Raw genomic sequence first — 14,142 nt, 5'->3', positions numbered from 1 at the left:
GAAGGAGGGGCAGGAGATGCCACGGCCTCCTTGCTCCCTGGCTGTCTGCCTGTCAGGCGAGCAGGCAATAGCAACGATGAGAAAGGAGGAGGAACAATAGCAGCCGATGACAAAGGCAGTGAGAAGGTGGACTCACTGAGGGAGGAGATCTTGCCTAAGGGCCCTCCAAAGCCTGGAGCTGGTACTTACCCCCTTGCCTTGCACCTTGGTCTGTCTCCTTCTGCATGCATGTACATACTGCATCTGCCCTCCTCTGCACAGCTGTGAATTCTCAAGCGAAGGGGAGAGCGTGGCTATTAGACTGCTCTATCTCCTGCTCTTGAAGCCTGGCACACTAGCTAATCTGCGGTTCATGCATAGTTAAGCAGTAGATAAGGCATTAAAAAGAAAAAGCAGGAGAAAAGTATTATTGTGCAGCAGAATGTTCCATAACCTTTATCTGGTTTTGTGAGTACAACGCTCTTGGGAACCATTTTCATGGCTCTTCCCATTTCACGCATGAAGAACTGAGGCTGAAGGATGTGTCATGCATTCATCCATGTAAGAATGAAAGTGTGGAATGGGGCTGCCCCTGTCTCTCCTCCCCGACCCCTGGTTCCCGTGTGTTTGTCCCCACCTGTGAACTGAGCCCATGTTTGTTCGGATCAAGAGGGAAGCAGTGGCTGACGAGTGGTGTAAAACTGGGTCTCCTGTGCACGTGTAATACAACGTGAATGTAACTCTATTTTATTTCCTTTTAAATGGTCTAGTAGCCATTATGAAGCAATGAGATAAATGAGTATGTGACAAACTAACCCACTGCAATACTTAAAACTGATTTTGAAATATCCTTATTCTTCATTCTCCCAGCACCATATCTCTGTTCAAACAAACTCTGGATCCACCCTGATGTAATAAGCTTCTTTATTTTAGATTAAAAATGAGTTTGATAAGTTAATGCAAAGATAAAAATGAAAACTTGCTAGAAAGTGCCTTGTTCACTTCCATGTAAGCTAGAAATGGCTGGAAGCTAGAAATGGCTGTGTTGGAAGTCCAGCCTTGGCTCACGTCTTCGGTTGTGAAGACTTCTCCATGATGAATGAGGGGGCTACCCCGTAGAAGGTTCTCCTCTCCTTCTTCCCTGTACCAAATATTCCCTTAGCTGGACCACCCTGATACTGGCTGCATTTGGATGTAGCACTGAACTAAAGGGCTATGTGAATGAGTCTTATATGCTCTCTCTCTTTTCCCCTCCTCCTTCCTTCTCCAGCACAGCCATAAGGAGATCGGAAGCATCCCTTCCATTTTCAATTATTTATTTATTTTATTTATTTATTAAATTTATATCCCGACTTTTTTCCTCCTTAAGGAACCCAAGGTGGCATACATAGCCCTCCTCCTCCTCCACACGTTTTATCCACACAACAACCACCCTGTGAGGTGGGTTGGGCTGAGAGGCAGTGACTGGCCCAAAGTCACCCAGTGAGCTTCCATGGCCAAGTGGGGACTAGAACCTGGATTTTCCGACTCTAGCCATTACACCACAGTTTGTTGTCATACTTTATTATTATTGAACTATGGTTTAGGATTACATTGAATCCAGGCTGCTGTCACAAAGAGGCAGGATCTCCTGGCTTGTGTCTCGATGTGCCCTAAGGCAGTTCTCCCATTTTGCTGAACCAAATTCCAGGCAGCATTTGGTCATGATTCTTTCTTCTGTGTCTTGGCCTGTTCTTGTTCAACTCCAGGGGGGCTGCCTCAAAGCAGTGTAACAATCCTCTGCCTTCTTCCCTTGCAAAGCACTTCCCCCTCTGAGCTCTTTTGTGTAGCAAAATTCCTCTGCACCAATGAATCGACAGGCTCCCTTCTGAGCAAACATGTATGGATTGAGCTGTAAATCCTATTGAATTCAATAGGGCTTAATCTTGAATTCGTCGGTATAGAGTTGCAAGCTTCATCAAGTCCCCGAATTGTTGGCCATCACAACTTGCAGAACTCTTAGCATAATGGCTAAGACACTGACCTATAAATTAGGAAGTCCCCGGTTCAAATCTCATCTCTCCCATGAATTTATTAGGTAGTCTTCGACAAGCCACTCCCTCTCAGCTTCCCCGTCTGCAATATGGAAATAATAATATGACACGCCTTACAGGGATTTTGTAAGGATTACAAGATAATACATGTGAAGCGCTTTCAACACTTGAGAGTGCTATGCAAATGATGATGGTGATGTGAAAGATATAAGAGGATTGAGCATTTTGTGTGGAATGAGTCTCCCTCTGTAGACTGGCTTGCATAACTTTGGTGCATGGCGTTTGCAATCTGGGAGATTCTCTTATTGTTTTTGCACACAAGGTTTTATTTGACTCCTGCATGTATTGTGTCAACGCAGACATAAAATCCACATTGCCTAGAATGCGTATTTTGATTTTTAAAATGGTTGAACGTGCACTCAGACATGATCCAGGAGGTGAAGTGTAATTTTAATATGTTCGTAAGCAGGTTTAGTAATGCAGTGCCTTTCTATTAACATTTGGGTTGAGTTCTTTGTATATATTAGTACCTGGATGCAAAAATAAGAGTGTGTGTGTATATATGTATAATTTTTCCATCCACGTATATATATATTTGTTGTAACTTGATTTATTTTTAAGCATTTTAGTATGATTTTAAAATGTCAATAATGTCTTACAATGAAATTTTATTTGCAGTCCCCGAGGAAGGAAATACTTTTCCAAAAGGTGTCTGGCTTATTCAAGCATTTTCAGGCACTTATTCAAGCATTTTCTTCTCTCCTGTTTTTTGGCGTAATTTGTGCTTTTCCCTCTCATTGGTTTTTTGAATTGTAACGTGCAAGAATGCTATAAGATGCTTGCTTGGTGTAGCACAGAGGGCTGGACGACCACTTTGCTGTTGCTCCCTAAGTCAAGGTCCATAGCATCCAAAGCTAGCTGCTATTTTGGCATATGAGGCAGAAAATCGCCTCTCCCCGCCCCTGCCAATAAAAATACAATCATAACAAATTAAAAAATAACCATTTGCTGCCCTTTTGTGCCCAAGCCAGCCACCTCACTCTGCCTAAAGGTAGGGCCGGCCATGCTGGCTTTCTTGCAGTGCTTTCTTGCAGTATTACAGTTCTGGCTGTAATTTAGAATCTATGTTGCAGGAAACCCTGCATTCCTCAGAACTGGCTTCCCTCTGCCTAATGGTAGGGCTGGCCCTGGGGCTTGCCCACGGAAAGCATCTTGCCCAAAGGGCCACCAAAATCTGGAGCCAATGTTGATTTCAGGCCGTGGGCTGTGACTGGTCTTGGGAGTCAACAGCCAACCACAGCTTCTCTTAGCAAACTGCTGAAGAAAATGCTTGTTGAGTTGAATTAAGTTATGGCTGCAGAAAGAGGGTTATATTCTGCAATGCTTGGAATTGGTGTGAGGAAAAGAGAGCAGGCAGACGCTGGCTGATGGCCAAAGTAGTACTCGCTAAACACGCTGAGCTGCTTCTCTCTGCTTCCAGAGAAATGGCCAGAATCCTGTTGAACCGGTTTCTAAATCTGCTGTTCAATCAATTTCCCCCTCTCTTGGCCCAAACTTCCATGTAGGTTAAATGCACTGAGCAAGGTTTGGGCAGCCAAACTTTTGAAACAGCACTTCTTCATAACATGCAAAGCCCTTGTCTGTCTTGTCTGTCTGTCTCTCTCCCCCACACACACTTTATTTTTTGTCCTCACAGCAACCCAACAAGGGCCATAGGTCAGTGGTAGCTGCTTAGTAGTCCCTGGCATTTAAAACATCTCTGCTAGCTGGGCTGGGGTGGGCCTCTGAGATCCTGCAGTACCATTGCTCATGCTGGCTGGGACTGATGGAAGTCCAAAACACCTGAATGGTGCCAGGCTGCAGTTAGATAGTACTTGGCTGGATGGACCATGAATCATACTTGCTAGATATTTGGGACTATAAGTCCCATCAACCCCAACCAGCATGGGGGAGATGGGGGTTGTAGTACACAACATATGGAGGGCACCAGGTTGGAGAAGGCTGCTTTTATATCCTGTAATGGTAGATTTCTCTCATCCACAGATGCGGATGGCTAACAATATTAAGAGCTGACTATGGATGGCTAACAATATGGATGGCTAACAATATAAGAGCTGACTATGGATTTATCCTGGGACAAGTTCAAGTCCAGCTGTTCCATCCTAGTTTGCAATCTTTTTTTCTTTGTATCTCTTTTTTCAAACATTCAGTGGCTAGGGGCTATTGGGGTGGGGATGCATGCATTGTTTAAAATCCATTCTGTGTTTTGCAGATTGTCAGGCGCCTTTCATTCTGTTGTCCGCCCACGGACAGAATCGGGTCTTTTTTTGTTTGCAAATTTGCGCAAACCACCCCCCCAAATGTGTATTGTCATGCTTTAGCCTATGGGGAAATGCGCATGTTTGCTGAGTTCTTTTACTTTGTGCATTTTTCAACAGTGAAATTTGTGCAAAATTCAGGAAAGGTAGAGACCCGGTCTGCAGGTCCGTGGAATCCACAGTGGGGTGGACTCATGAAAATCCAAACTCATTTGGATTTCTCGGACATCCCTATATTGGGGTGATGTCTTAAAAAGCTGATGGTTCCTTGCAGTGTGTTTGCCATGTCCCCAGTTGCGACACCTAGGAATGCTCTTCTTGTGAATCAGGGCCATTGTCCTTATCAGGTATTGAGTTCCCTTCCTCTGCCAGCAGCAGAAGCCACCAATGATGTAGAACAAGATCAGGGAATCATGCCACACAATAATGCAATTCAGTGTGGCAAATAGGGACCAGGGGATCTAAAAGCCTGTCTTTTTGCCATAAGAACTTTCCCGTTAACTCATCTGAGGCCCTCCTCTGGTGCCCCCTTTGGAAGTGAGGAGAGAGAGAGCAGGCCTTTTCGATGGTGGCCCTCCCTAGACATATTCGCCTTACATGCGATAGTCCAGGCATATCAAAAATTATAATAGGTCAAGGCAAAAAAATACAGAATACAGTGTTCGCATGAACCAGGCCCACAGAGAAACAAGGGGCGAGATATCAGCAACGTTTGTGCAAGTATGCAAGCAAACAATTAAGCTAAAAAAAAAACAGCAGGAGCATAATGAGGGCTGGGCATGCTCAGTAGCTATAGAATGTAGAGTGACATATGGAAAAGAAAAATGGAATGTGGGGCTGTGGGGGGGCGGGGAGGGGAGGGGAGGGGAGGGGAAGAAGAGTGGAATGCCCTGCTTGGAACCCTGAACCTTTCATTTTAGGAAGTAGGATACACTGCAACAGTTTGTTGCAGGTCCCAGTTGTTGTTACCATAATTCAGATGCCAGGTTAAGACCGTCCTGTTAGCCCAACCTTTTAGGGCATCAGCTAGGACTGCTTGCATCTGTATTTGTACTGTTTGGTGTGTTGTTTTTTTTTATGATTTTGCTTTTGCCCAGTACCGGCTCCAGGTTTTTGAGAGCCCTTGGGCAAGACACCCCCAGGGGCCCCCGTCCCTCAGTGAGTCCACCTTCTCACCGCCATTGTCTCCAGCTAATATTGGTCCTCCTCCTTTTTCTCATCATTGCTGCCGCTTGCTTATTTGACAGGCGGAGAGAGACAGTGACCTGGTTTGAACAGCATGACGGCCCGCTGTGGATTACTTAAAACTCTCAGGGTGCACGTGCCTTCCACCATTATGAATATGCAAGCCCTGGGCAGTGGTTGCAATGGCTTGTGGTGTCATGCAAACCCAGCTGGCAGGGGTCATCTGAGGGTTAAGCAATCCTCGCAGAACCCATGGTTTGTCTTAGGGTTATGCCGGGGTTGTGAATAGATAACCACAGATAACCCTTGCCGGCTGGCTTCACACGACACGACAAGCCATAGCAACCCCTGGCTGGGCCTTGTGTATTCATAATGGCATCGTGGGGTGAATTAACCCACGATAGGCTGCCATGTCATGGGAACTGGCCCAAGGAATATGCATCAACTGTTCCTCCTTTACATTATCATCATTATCTGGTCCAGAGTGTGAAGCAGGTTAACAAGAGATTGCAGTGGTGAAGAAGAGCAGCAGGTCTGGGGACTCCAGTTAGTGGGCCCTCTGCAAGTGCCAGTCCTTGATGCCAGCCCTGCTTTAGCCTATTTATTGTGGCATTTGCCATTGCTTGTTATCATTCACTTATGTATGCCACTTCTTCATAGCCTTGTGCTCAAAGCAGGCTTACAAGATATCAAATGAGCAACAGCAATGAGTGTATTGATTCAAAATATAACAATATACATTGTTATCTATAGAAATGCATACAAAATATATCCAAATATGGACAAATTTGGTACAAATACCAAATTTAGCAGTGCAAATAAGTCAGTTAATACAGTGCCAGTAAATCTCAATGCCATTGTGGTGTAGTGGTTATACCGTCGGACGAGGCCCAGGTTCAAATCTCTACTTGGCCAAGAAGTTCACTGGGTGTCACCATCTCCCAGCCTAACCTACCTCACAGGATTGTTCTGCAGATAAAACTGGGAAGGAAGGCCATGCATGCTATTTTGAACTCCTTGGAGGAAAGGTGGGTTATAGATATAGATTATAAACATAGATATGTCACCCAAATGACCATATAAAGTGGCAAGACAAATAAACCAAGATTTTAGCTGTAGTTCTATGCTGCTTCAGGGGCTGTTTTAACTGAATGGAGGGACACACATTTTTAAATAGACATTGCAGTGAGGGAGGTGGGGGAAACTCTCTGCAAGAAGCCACTGGTTTCTGTTAAATTTGTGCAATGGCCATTGTACTCCTTTTAAATTGGTGCAATAGCCATTGTACTCCTGGCTACTAATAACTTGGTATCTCTAGCTTGGTGCCCATCCCCAAAATGTAGGGGGCACTGAATAAAAATAGATTATGAAGCTCTGCCATCTTCCTTCTTTCCTTCACCTGCTTCTATAAAATAGGGCCATGTGTGCCGCTTTGGGCAAGATCTCAAAGAGGCCCATCTCCCTAAACTTCTCCAAACAAAACAGGATTGGGGACTTGGAGTCCCACCAGGCATTCCCTTTGTTTCTTCCCCAATGCTACGAACATGTTGCCAAGTTTATGTTTGTCCAGTGGCTGCGTAACATCTTCTGTTGCTTTCGATGGCATTGCTGAAAGTCTTAATTCTGGTTCCCTGATGCTTTCCATGTTTGCTTTATGTTGCTGGCTCTTTATGAGGTCTTCCCGTTACTGTGGCCCAATTCAGTCACGCTTGCATGAATGTCATTCAGTTGTTCTTGAAGTGCAAATGTCGCTACCGTTACTACTTACCAAATGAGTTCAGGTATTGGATTCCTTCCATCCCAGGTCAAATGCAAGGGACTTCAAATTTGGTTATTTAAGCAGTGTGTCTCACTCTTACTTCCTTTCTCTAATATTTCTTTGAAGAGACAAATAGCCCAATCCTCAAAACGGTTTTATTGCATGCAAATCCTCCTTTGTCGTTGGAGCTTTTGATACAATAACTTTTCCCTTTCCATACCCATCTTCCTGTGACGACTGTGGTCACTGTACACAATATGCCCACAAAACAAATTCTGGGGCAAATGCAGGAGCTTTTTGCCTGTTTAGACAGGGGGAAAAAATCCTACAACTCCCATGGGAACTGTAGGACTTTTTTTTGCCTAAACTGGCATAGGATTGCACCTTAATTATCTTTGCTTAAATGCTGGTACCCAGACAGTATCGTAAGTTTTAAGACTGCTGAATTCTAGTGCTCTGCAACAAGGTGGGCCTCATAACTCACTGTCCCTCAGCCCAGCCCTAACCCACAAGGTTGTTGTGAGGATAAAATGAGGGGAGAAAACTATGTGTGCTGTCTTGACCTCCTTGAAGGAAAGGCAGGGTATACATATAAAACAAACTTTTAAAACGGAAATATTCTGACATCTTAAATTACAGGCTTCTAAGGCAGACAAGGGTGCTTTTTCTGAATAGGGAATGCAAAGGGTAGGTCTGATGATTAAATAATTTCTGCCCCAAATCCCGGCAGATCTTAAAAAGGGGAAGGGGGTATGGAGCAGATTTTCACTCCCAAATCGTAAGGGAGCTGTATATGAGAGAAGGCACTCCTTGCAGCCTTTGCCAACCTGGTCCCCTGCAGATGTGTTGAACTGCAATTCCCATCATTTCCTGCCAGCATGGCCATAGGCCTGGGGTCTCCACCACCAGTATGCCCACAGTCACAGCCGCCAGCAGTCACAGCTCCCAGCAGGCTCCCTGCCTCCTGATTCTTATTTAAAAATATGTTTAAAGCTTCTTTAAAATATGTTTGTTGGTTTTTCAAATTTAACAATACATTAAGGGCACAGCCCTATGCATGTTTCGACAGAAAAAAGTCCTACAACTCCCAGCATTCCTCAGCCAGCATGGGGAATGCTGGGGGTTGTAGGACTTTTTTCTGTCGAAGCATGCAAAGGATTGCTCCCTAAATAACCTAAGGTGAGATACCAGTAAGAACATCCACACATTTTTTACCTTGATCCTGGTAACATATAACTGGCTTGTCTGATCTCACATCTTTATCAGTTTATGCTCTGTTAACCAAATAAATCTTTCCATAAACAATCATGTGAGTGAGGTGGTTGATCTACCTCTTTGTGCTGTACCATAAAGTTTATAAAATCCCACCAAGTCATTATCCCCGTCTTGCACATTTCTGTCTGCCTTTCGTGTGTGGGTTAACTTTTCCATTTGAGCTACCAACCATAATATGAGTCTCCATTATGGAACAGCTGGACCGTGAGTGCTTTTCCAACTCCTCGCTATTTCCCTCCTTGCCGCTACCCAAAAGAATGTCAGAAGAGCCTTGCTTTTGAGTTGTATGTTTTCAATGTCATATAATGAGAGTAAACCCACCATCGGAGAGACATGAATCATTTGATCTATGATTAAAGCGGCCTCCTTAAACACTTTTTTTTTAAAAAATTTCTAACTTGGTGGCTTGCATGCTATGAAGCAAAGGTGCTGCCCTCCGTCTTTATTTGGGTTCAGAAGGGTGGTTTTGTGTTTTGGAACTCAGCTTCTGCCTTTCACTTGGGTTCTTGGCCAAGTTACTTTTAGACTCACCAGTTTGTCTTCTAGGGAAAAAATGTTTTTTGATTGACCATACCCACCATGCCTTGCATCATGGTAGCCATTTTATGAATCAGCAAGCTGCCTTCACCATGGCAGCCATTTTGTGGGAGCACCTACAACACTCTCTCAAAATTCCAAATGTGCCCATGAGCCAAAAAATGTGGGGACCCTGCCATAAGCTATGCTGGCTGGGAATAGTGGGAATTACAGTCCAAGACATCTGGGGGAGGGCACCAGGTTGGGGAGTGCTGCCTTAAGGTATGGACAGCCCAAGCCTGCATTATTCCCACTGTGGGACTAGAGAAGGGCCCATCACCTGGAGCCCCTTAAAACTGATGGGATTATTTAGTAATGATACCTCCTGTTAGAAAAGCAATTAGCAGAGAAAAAGCAAAAGCAAAACAGACCGAGCATTTGCCAGTCCTACATGCACACAAGGCTATCTTAAGATAATAAAAGGAGACCACACTCTTGTTTGGTGAAGTAAAGTAAAACAGTTTTACTTACAAATGTTCTTGCATATACAATGCAGTTACAGAGTAGAGGTTTTTTTTAGAAGAGTTTGTTCAATCCATTTTGTGTTCTGTTACACGGGCAGGAGTGAGAGAGCAAACACATGTGGTCCCAGCAATGCTGCAAGTCAGAGGGGGTGGGGGGAAGGAAGGAGAGAAGTAAAAGGGAGAAATCGCAGGAAACCACACTGTAGCCCATAGAGATCCTAAGGGTGGCTGTGGTCAAAATTCCCATCAACTAACTGCAATACTGCCCCCTTCTAGTAACTTGCAGAAGAGGTTTCAATATTCCCAACAAAAACTGCCATTCACTTCTGTGAATGGCTCTGCTTTTCTGACATTTTGTAAACGTCTTCATTTGCCATGTGGATGAGTGTTTTAAGTTTGTGTGAAGATGGATTGGGTTGGAAACTTGTGAATATGAAAACATTTCTTTATTTATTTATTTTTTTTTGTAGTTCAGCCAGCTGGTATCCAGTGATCTGAAAGCTCTGGGAAGAAACTCTTACACGTTCTGCACAGATGGCCAGTTACTCATTCGGCAGGTCCTTCATCCCGAGGCCTCGAAAAAGGTACACAGTTGACGGGATCCTGGTAACAGCCTGGAAAAGTTGTGTGCAGCCAGTAGGTGGTGGTGGTCATAGGCCTAAAAGGAACATTCCTTCCCATGGCAGATTCTATGAGCTCCAAATGTTTGTGGGCTTGTGAGAGATGCAGGAGATTCATAATAAGCGTGAACAGAATGCACAAGTTCCTCTCTCTTCCATTATTGCAGCTTCCTCCTGGTAATGAGGGTGGCTACTTACATGTCACCAAACTTGGCATTAACTAGATGTCTTGTAACTCAGCCTAAGCACATGGAACTGAAACAGCTGCATGCAACTGCTTCCCTGTTTCCTCCTGCCTACGTTCCTCTCTTTTCCCTGTGTTGAATTTTAGATTGTAACCTCCTCAGGGCACACACCTGTCCTCTTGCACTCTGTTAAGCATCATGCAAAGTGATGGCACCATATACATAATTAAAAATAATGATCTCCTTGGGTTAATGTTTTTAATGGGCCTGTGTTGAAGAAAACGATTGCGGTCCCAAACTGCTTCTGAGGACTGGCATGAGACTCAATGTAATGTTCAATGTTCACAGGATGCTTTCCCCCCTGTTCATCCTTTTCCCATCATAGAATCTCCTCCTGTCCGACTGCTTTTATTCGTTTTATGATCTACGCAAAGAATTCCATGAATGCTACCCTAACTCGGCCCCCGTGAAGGATCAGACTATCCAGTCTATGGCAGAATGTATCCTTTTTCATTGTTATAAAGCTGGATTGACTCCTCCTGTTCCTAGACCAGGATGCTAATTGGTGGTCCCAGGACAGATCAGGCCTCAATGGCCCTCTCAAATTTTAATCCAAGTGTGGTGAAGATTTTCTCTTGGCTAAGGAAAAGGTGAAACGTGTTTAAGTTGTAAGAGGGAGGCTTGGAGGGTGGCAACAAGGAAGAGGGCCTTCATCAGTGGTCCCCCAATTATAGAATTATCTCCCGAACAAGGCCTGCCTGGCACCAACATCTTTTCGGCACCAGGTTAAGACTGCCCTCTTCTCTCAAGCATTTGGCAGCATATAATGAGTCTTTAATCAGGTCCTGGATTGTCTTTGGTTGATCGATTAAACATTGTTTTTAGATATATGTTGTCTCTGTGTGTGCTGTCTGTTTATATGTTTTTATGTAATGGTTTTGTACTTTGTATAATGTATTTTTAGGGTTTAAATTTTTTTGTGAACCACTCAGAAAGCCTTGGCTACGGTGTGGTATAGAACTATAATAAATGAAATGAACGAAGAGAGAATGAGCTTGTACCGCAATGCCCCCGTCTCTTGGCAGGGGATGCCTTCAAATAGAAGACTGTTCTCTGTAAAATAGGACAGCCACCTTAATCCTGCTAAATGGTGCTCAGTGCATAGTAGGGTCTGCCTATTGGTCATTGTATATAGCAAAGTACCCTTTTGACTCCCAGACTACTGTCCAGAGAAGAAACCCAGTTGTGGGACATCTCTATTCTAGGAAATATGAAATACACCCCAGAAAGAGGTGATGTGCTCTTCTCTGCTCCACAGCATAATCATTGCCAAGCAGACTCTAGACTCTTGTCTGTAGCAGGACGAGGGCTATTTAACACATGACAGGGGCTTGGCAATGTTTTTGACTGTTTGTCCTTCCCACCACTGCAGTGAAATCCCAGCAATCCATGTGACTAGTCCTTTGCAGATGTCATGCCTCCTATCTGTAGACTCTGCTACGTGAGTAACCAGGGCTGGCATCAAGAGTAGGCATGGTCAGGCAGCTGCTAAGGGCCCACACCCCAGCAGGGGCCCACTGACAAGAGCCCCTTGGAGTTGAGCCTCGTCACCTTACAATCTGCTTGTTCACCTGGCCCAGATGATGGTGGTGGTGGTGGTGAGAAGGAGCAGCAGTAGATCTCACTGCCTACTTGTTCACTGGTTTCCTGCCTGTCAGGCGAGCAACTGGTAGGAATGACGTGAAAGGGGGGGGAGGAACAATAGTCGCTGGTGATAATGGTGGTGAGAAGGCAGATTTACGCAGGGAAGGGGGCCCATTGAGAGTACCTTGCCCAAGAGCCCCTCCAAAACCTGGAGCTGGCACTGGTGATGGCCATGCTGCTCATGTCTCCGAGCATGTGCGCATAGATCTGTTATGGTAAGATCTTCCATTTGGTTTTTTTTTATAAAGCTCTTCACAGTGTCAACCAAGAGACCAGCAGAATCTTTGCTGGAGGTTTTCAAGCAGGACAGCCATCTCATAGGGAGGTGCCCTCCCACGGAATTTCCTACATGAAGCAAGAGGCTTAGATTAGACGGCCTACAGGCCCCCCTCCAAGTCTATGAATATTAACCAGCTGGCGATGCCTACAGTGCCACAACTGTAGTGTGTCCATGTTTGTGAAATTGTTTGTCCTGTTTTCTTGAACCTGGCGTCCAGACATCGGGTATGGGATAGATGAAACGGAGGAAGATTTTGGAGTGTGGCAAGTGAAAGCTATGGTGACCATTATTTTCAGCATGCTTTCAGATACGTGCAGTAAGTGAAGATACTTTTGCTGGGCCTGGGGCATTCTCCCACCCCACCCACCCCTTGGTTAAGAACATAGCCCCCGCCTTGGTCAAGAAATGGCACTTTTGTCTGTTGCTTCTATCTTCTGTGTGCATTTAGATTTTTAATTTTTCTGTGTTCCTGTCAGTTACAGATCACAAGTTTACTGCCCCTGAAACCGTGAAATACAAGTATGAAACTGGACCCTGGTAAGTGGTTTGTGCACAGAGCAACATGGAAAAAACTGCCCAGAGAGCTTCGGCTGTTGGTGGTATAGAAATGAAATAAAATAATTAAAATAATTAAAAATAAGTCCAAGCCCTACATCTTCTATTGTCATCATAATTTTTGTATTCATATACCAATTTTTCCCAAGAAGCTAGCTCACATTTTTTTAAAACATGTGGATAACTTCAGAATAGAAGAGTGGTATGTGAGCATATGTATTTTAGCAATTACTATGCATACAATCCATTCTTCCCCGGTCTGTGCTATTGAAAGCTACGGTAGGGGATTGACACAGGGCTCAGTAGAACCTTTTAGTTCCTCCTCCAGGGTCTAGTGCTGGGATGCTGCATCATGCCCAGCCACCATTTGCAGTGTGAGACCTGTTGGAGTTCTTGTGGCAAGATCCAGCACCTCTCCTGAATATGGCCCTAATGTTCAGGCGTAACATAATGGCTGCATTCTGAGTTCTCGGTAAACCATGGTTCAGCATTATGAGAACAAAGCTGATCTCTCTCTTGTACTAGGAACGGGCAAACATCTGATGTTCAAGGTCACTGAAGTTATCTAAATTCCTCCTCAAAGCTCAGGTTGGCTCGTTCATGTTCCCAAACACGAACACCATTCCTCCCCCCACTCCCCCCACCCCCCGTGATCAGGAAAAATGTGCATTTTTGATTGCAGGAATGTGCATTTTAAAAAATGTCAATTTCTCCTGATCAAAAATGTGCATTTTTCCCCATAGGCTAAAGCATAAAAATGCTGGTTTGGGAGACAAATGCACACTTGCATATTTGCACAAGTGTACATTTTTGGAAGCTTGCACATACGGAAGTGCACACTTGCGAACGCAATTGCGGGAAATATCAAAATTCTCCTGAGAATTGCATTCCTGCTCGCATTTGGGTTGTGAATGGGACACGTTTACATGATTTGTGAACGGGAATGAAATTCTTGTACACCCCTAGCTGGAATACTCCCCTCCTTTAGCGTGCTCACGGGGAGCTCAAAAGCTACAGCTTCTATTTGAGACTAACCATGGTTTAGTATGTCATCCAAACCCTAAACTGTAGTTAATCTTAACTGAGGTTAGCAGAAACAAGGCAGCTTCATGAAGTGTGGCTTGAAAATTACTTCTTTCGACTAACTGTAGCGAAGATTAACTGTAGCAAAGATTAACTATAGTTTGTTCAAGCTGTGCTTAATTTGAA

The 14,142-nt window shown here is 44.4% G+C and overlaps 1 protein-coding gene across 4 annotated transcripts in view; it reads left to right on the top strand.

The window, feature by feature from the left end:
* The window catches only part of ESRP2 (epithelial splicing regulatory protein 2), a 95,749-nt gene that overhangs the window by 32,318 nt on the left and 49,289 nt on the right, over positions 1 to 14,142 (top strand). For 3 of the 4 annotated variants that reach the window (XM_084812013.1, XM_084812014.1, XM_084812011.1), the window contains exons 4-7: positions 10,060 to 10,173; positions 10,780 to 10,894; positions 12,596 to 12,694; positions 12,855 to 12,915. In XM_084812013.1, the coding sequence (XP_084668139.1) occupies positions 10,060 to 10,173; positions 10,780 to 10,894; positions 12,596 to 12,694; positions 12,855 to 12,915 (389 nt within the window). The remainder of the gene's footprint in view (positions 1 to 10,059; positions 10,174 to 10,779; positions 10,895 to 12,595; positions 12,695 to 12,854; positions 12,916 to 14,142) is intronic. The other variant, XM_084812012.1, reaches the window with a different exon arrangement.

The sequence above is a fragment of the Heloderma suspectum genome, chromosome 8 (genome assembly GCF_057233095.1).
Source record: "Heloderma suspectum isolate Gila_16-S chromosome 8, 16-S_ref, whole genome shotgun sequence".
In the NCBI taxonomy this organism is placed as follows: domain Eukaryota; kingdom Metazoa; phylum Chordata; class Lepidosauria; order Squamata; family Helodermatidae; genus Heloderma; species Heloderma suspectum.
This window is presented reverse-complemented; position numbering and strand designations above follow the sequence as displayed.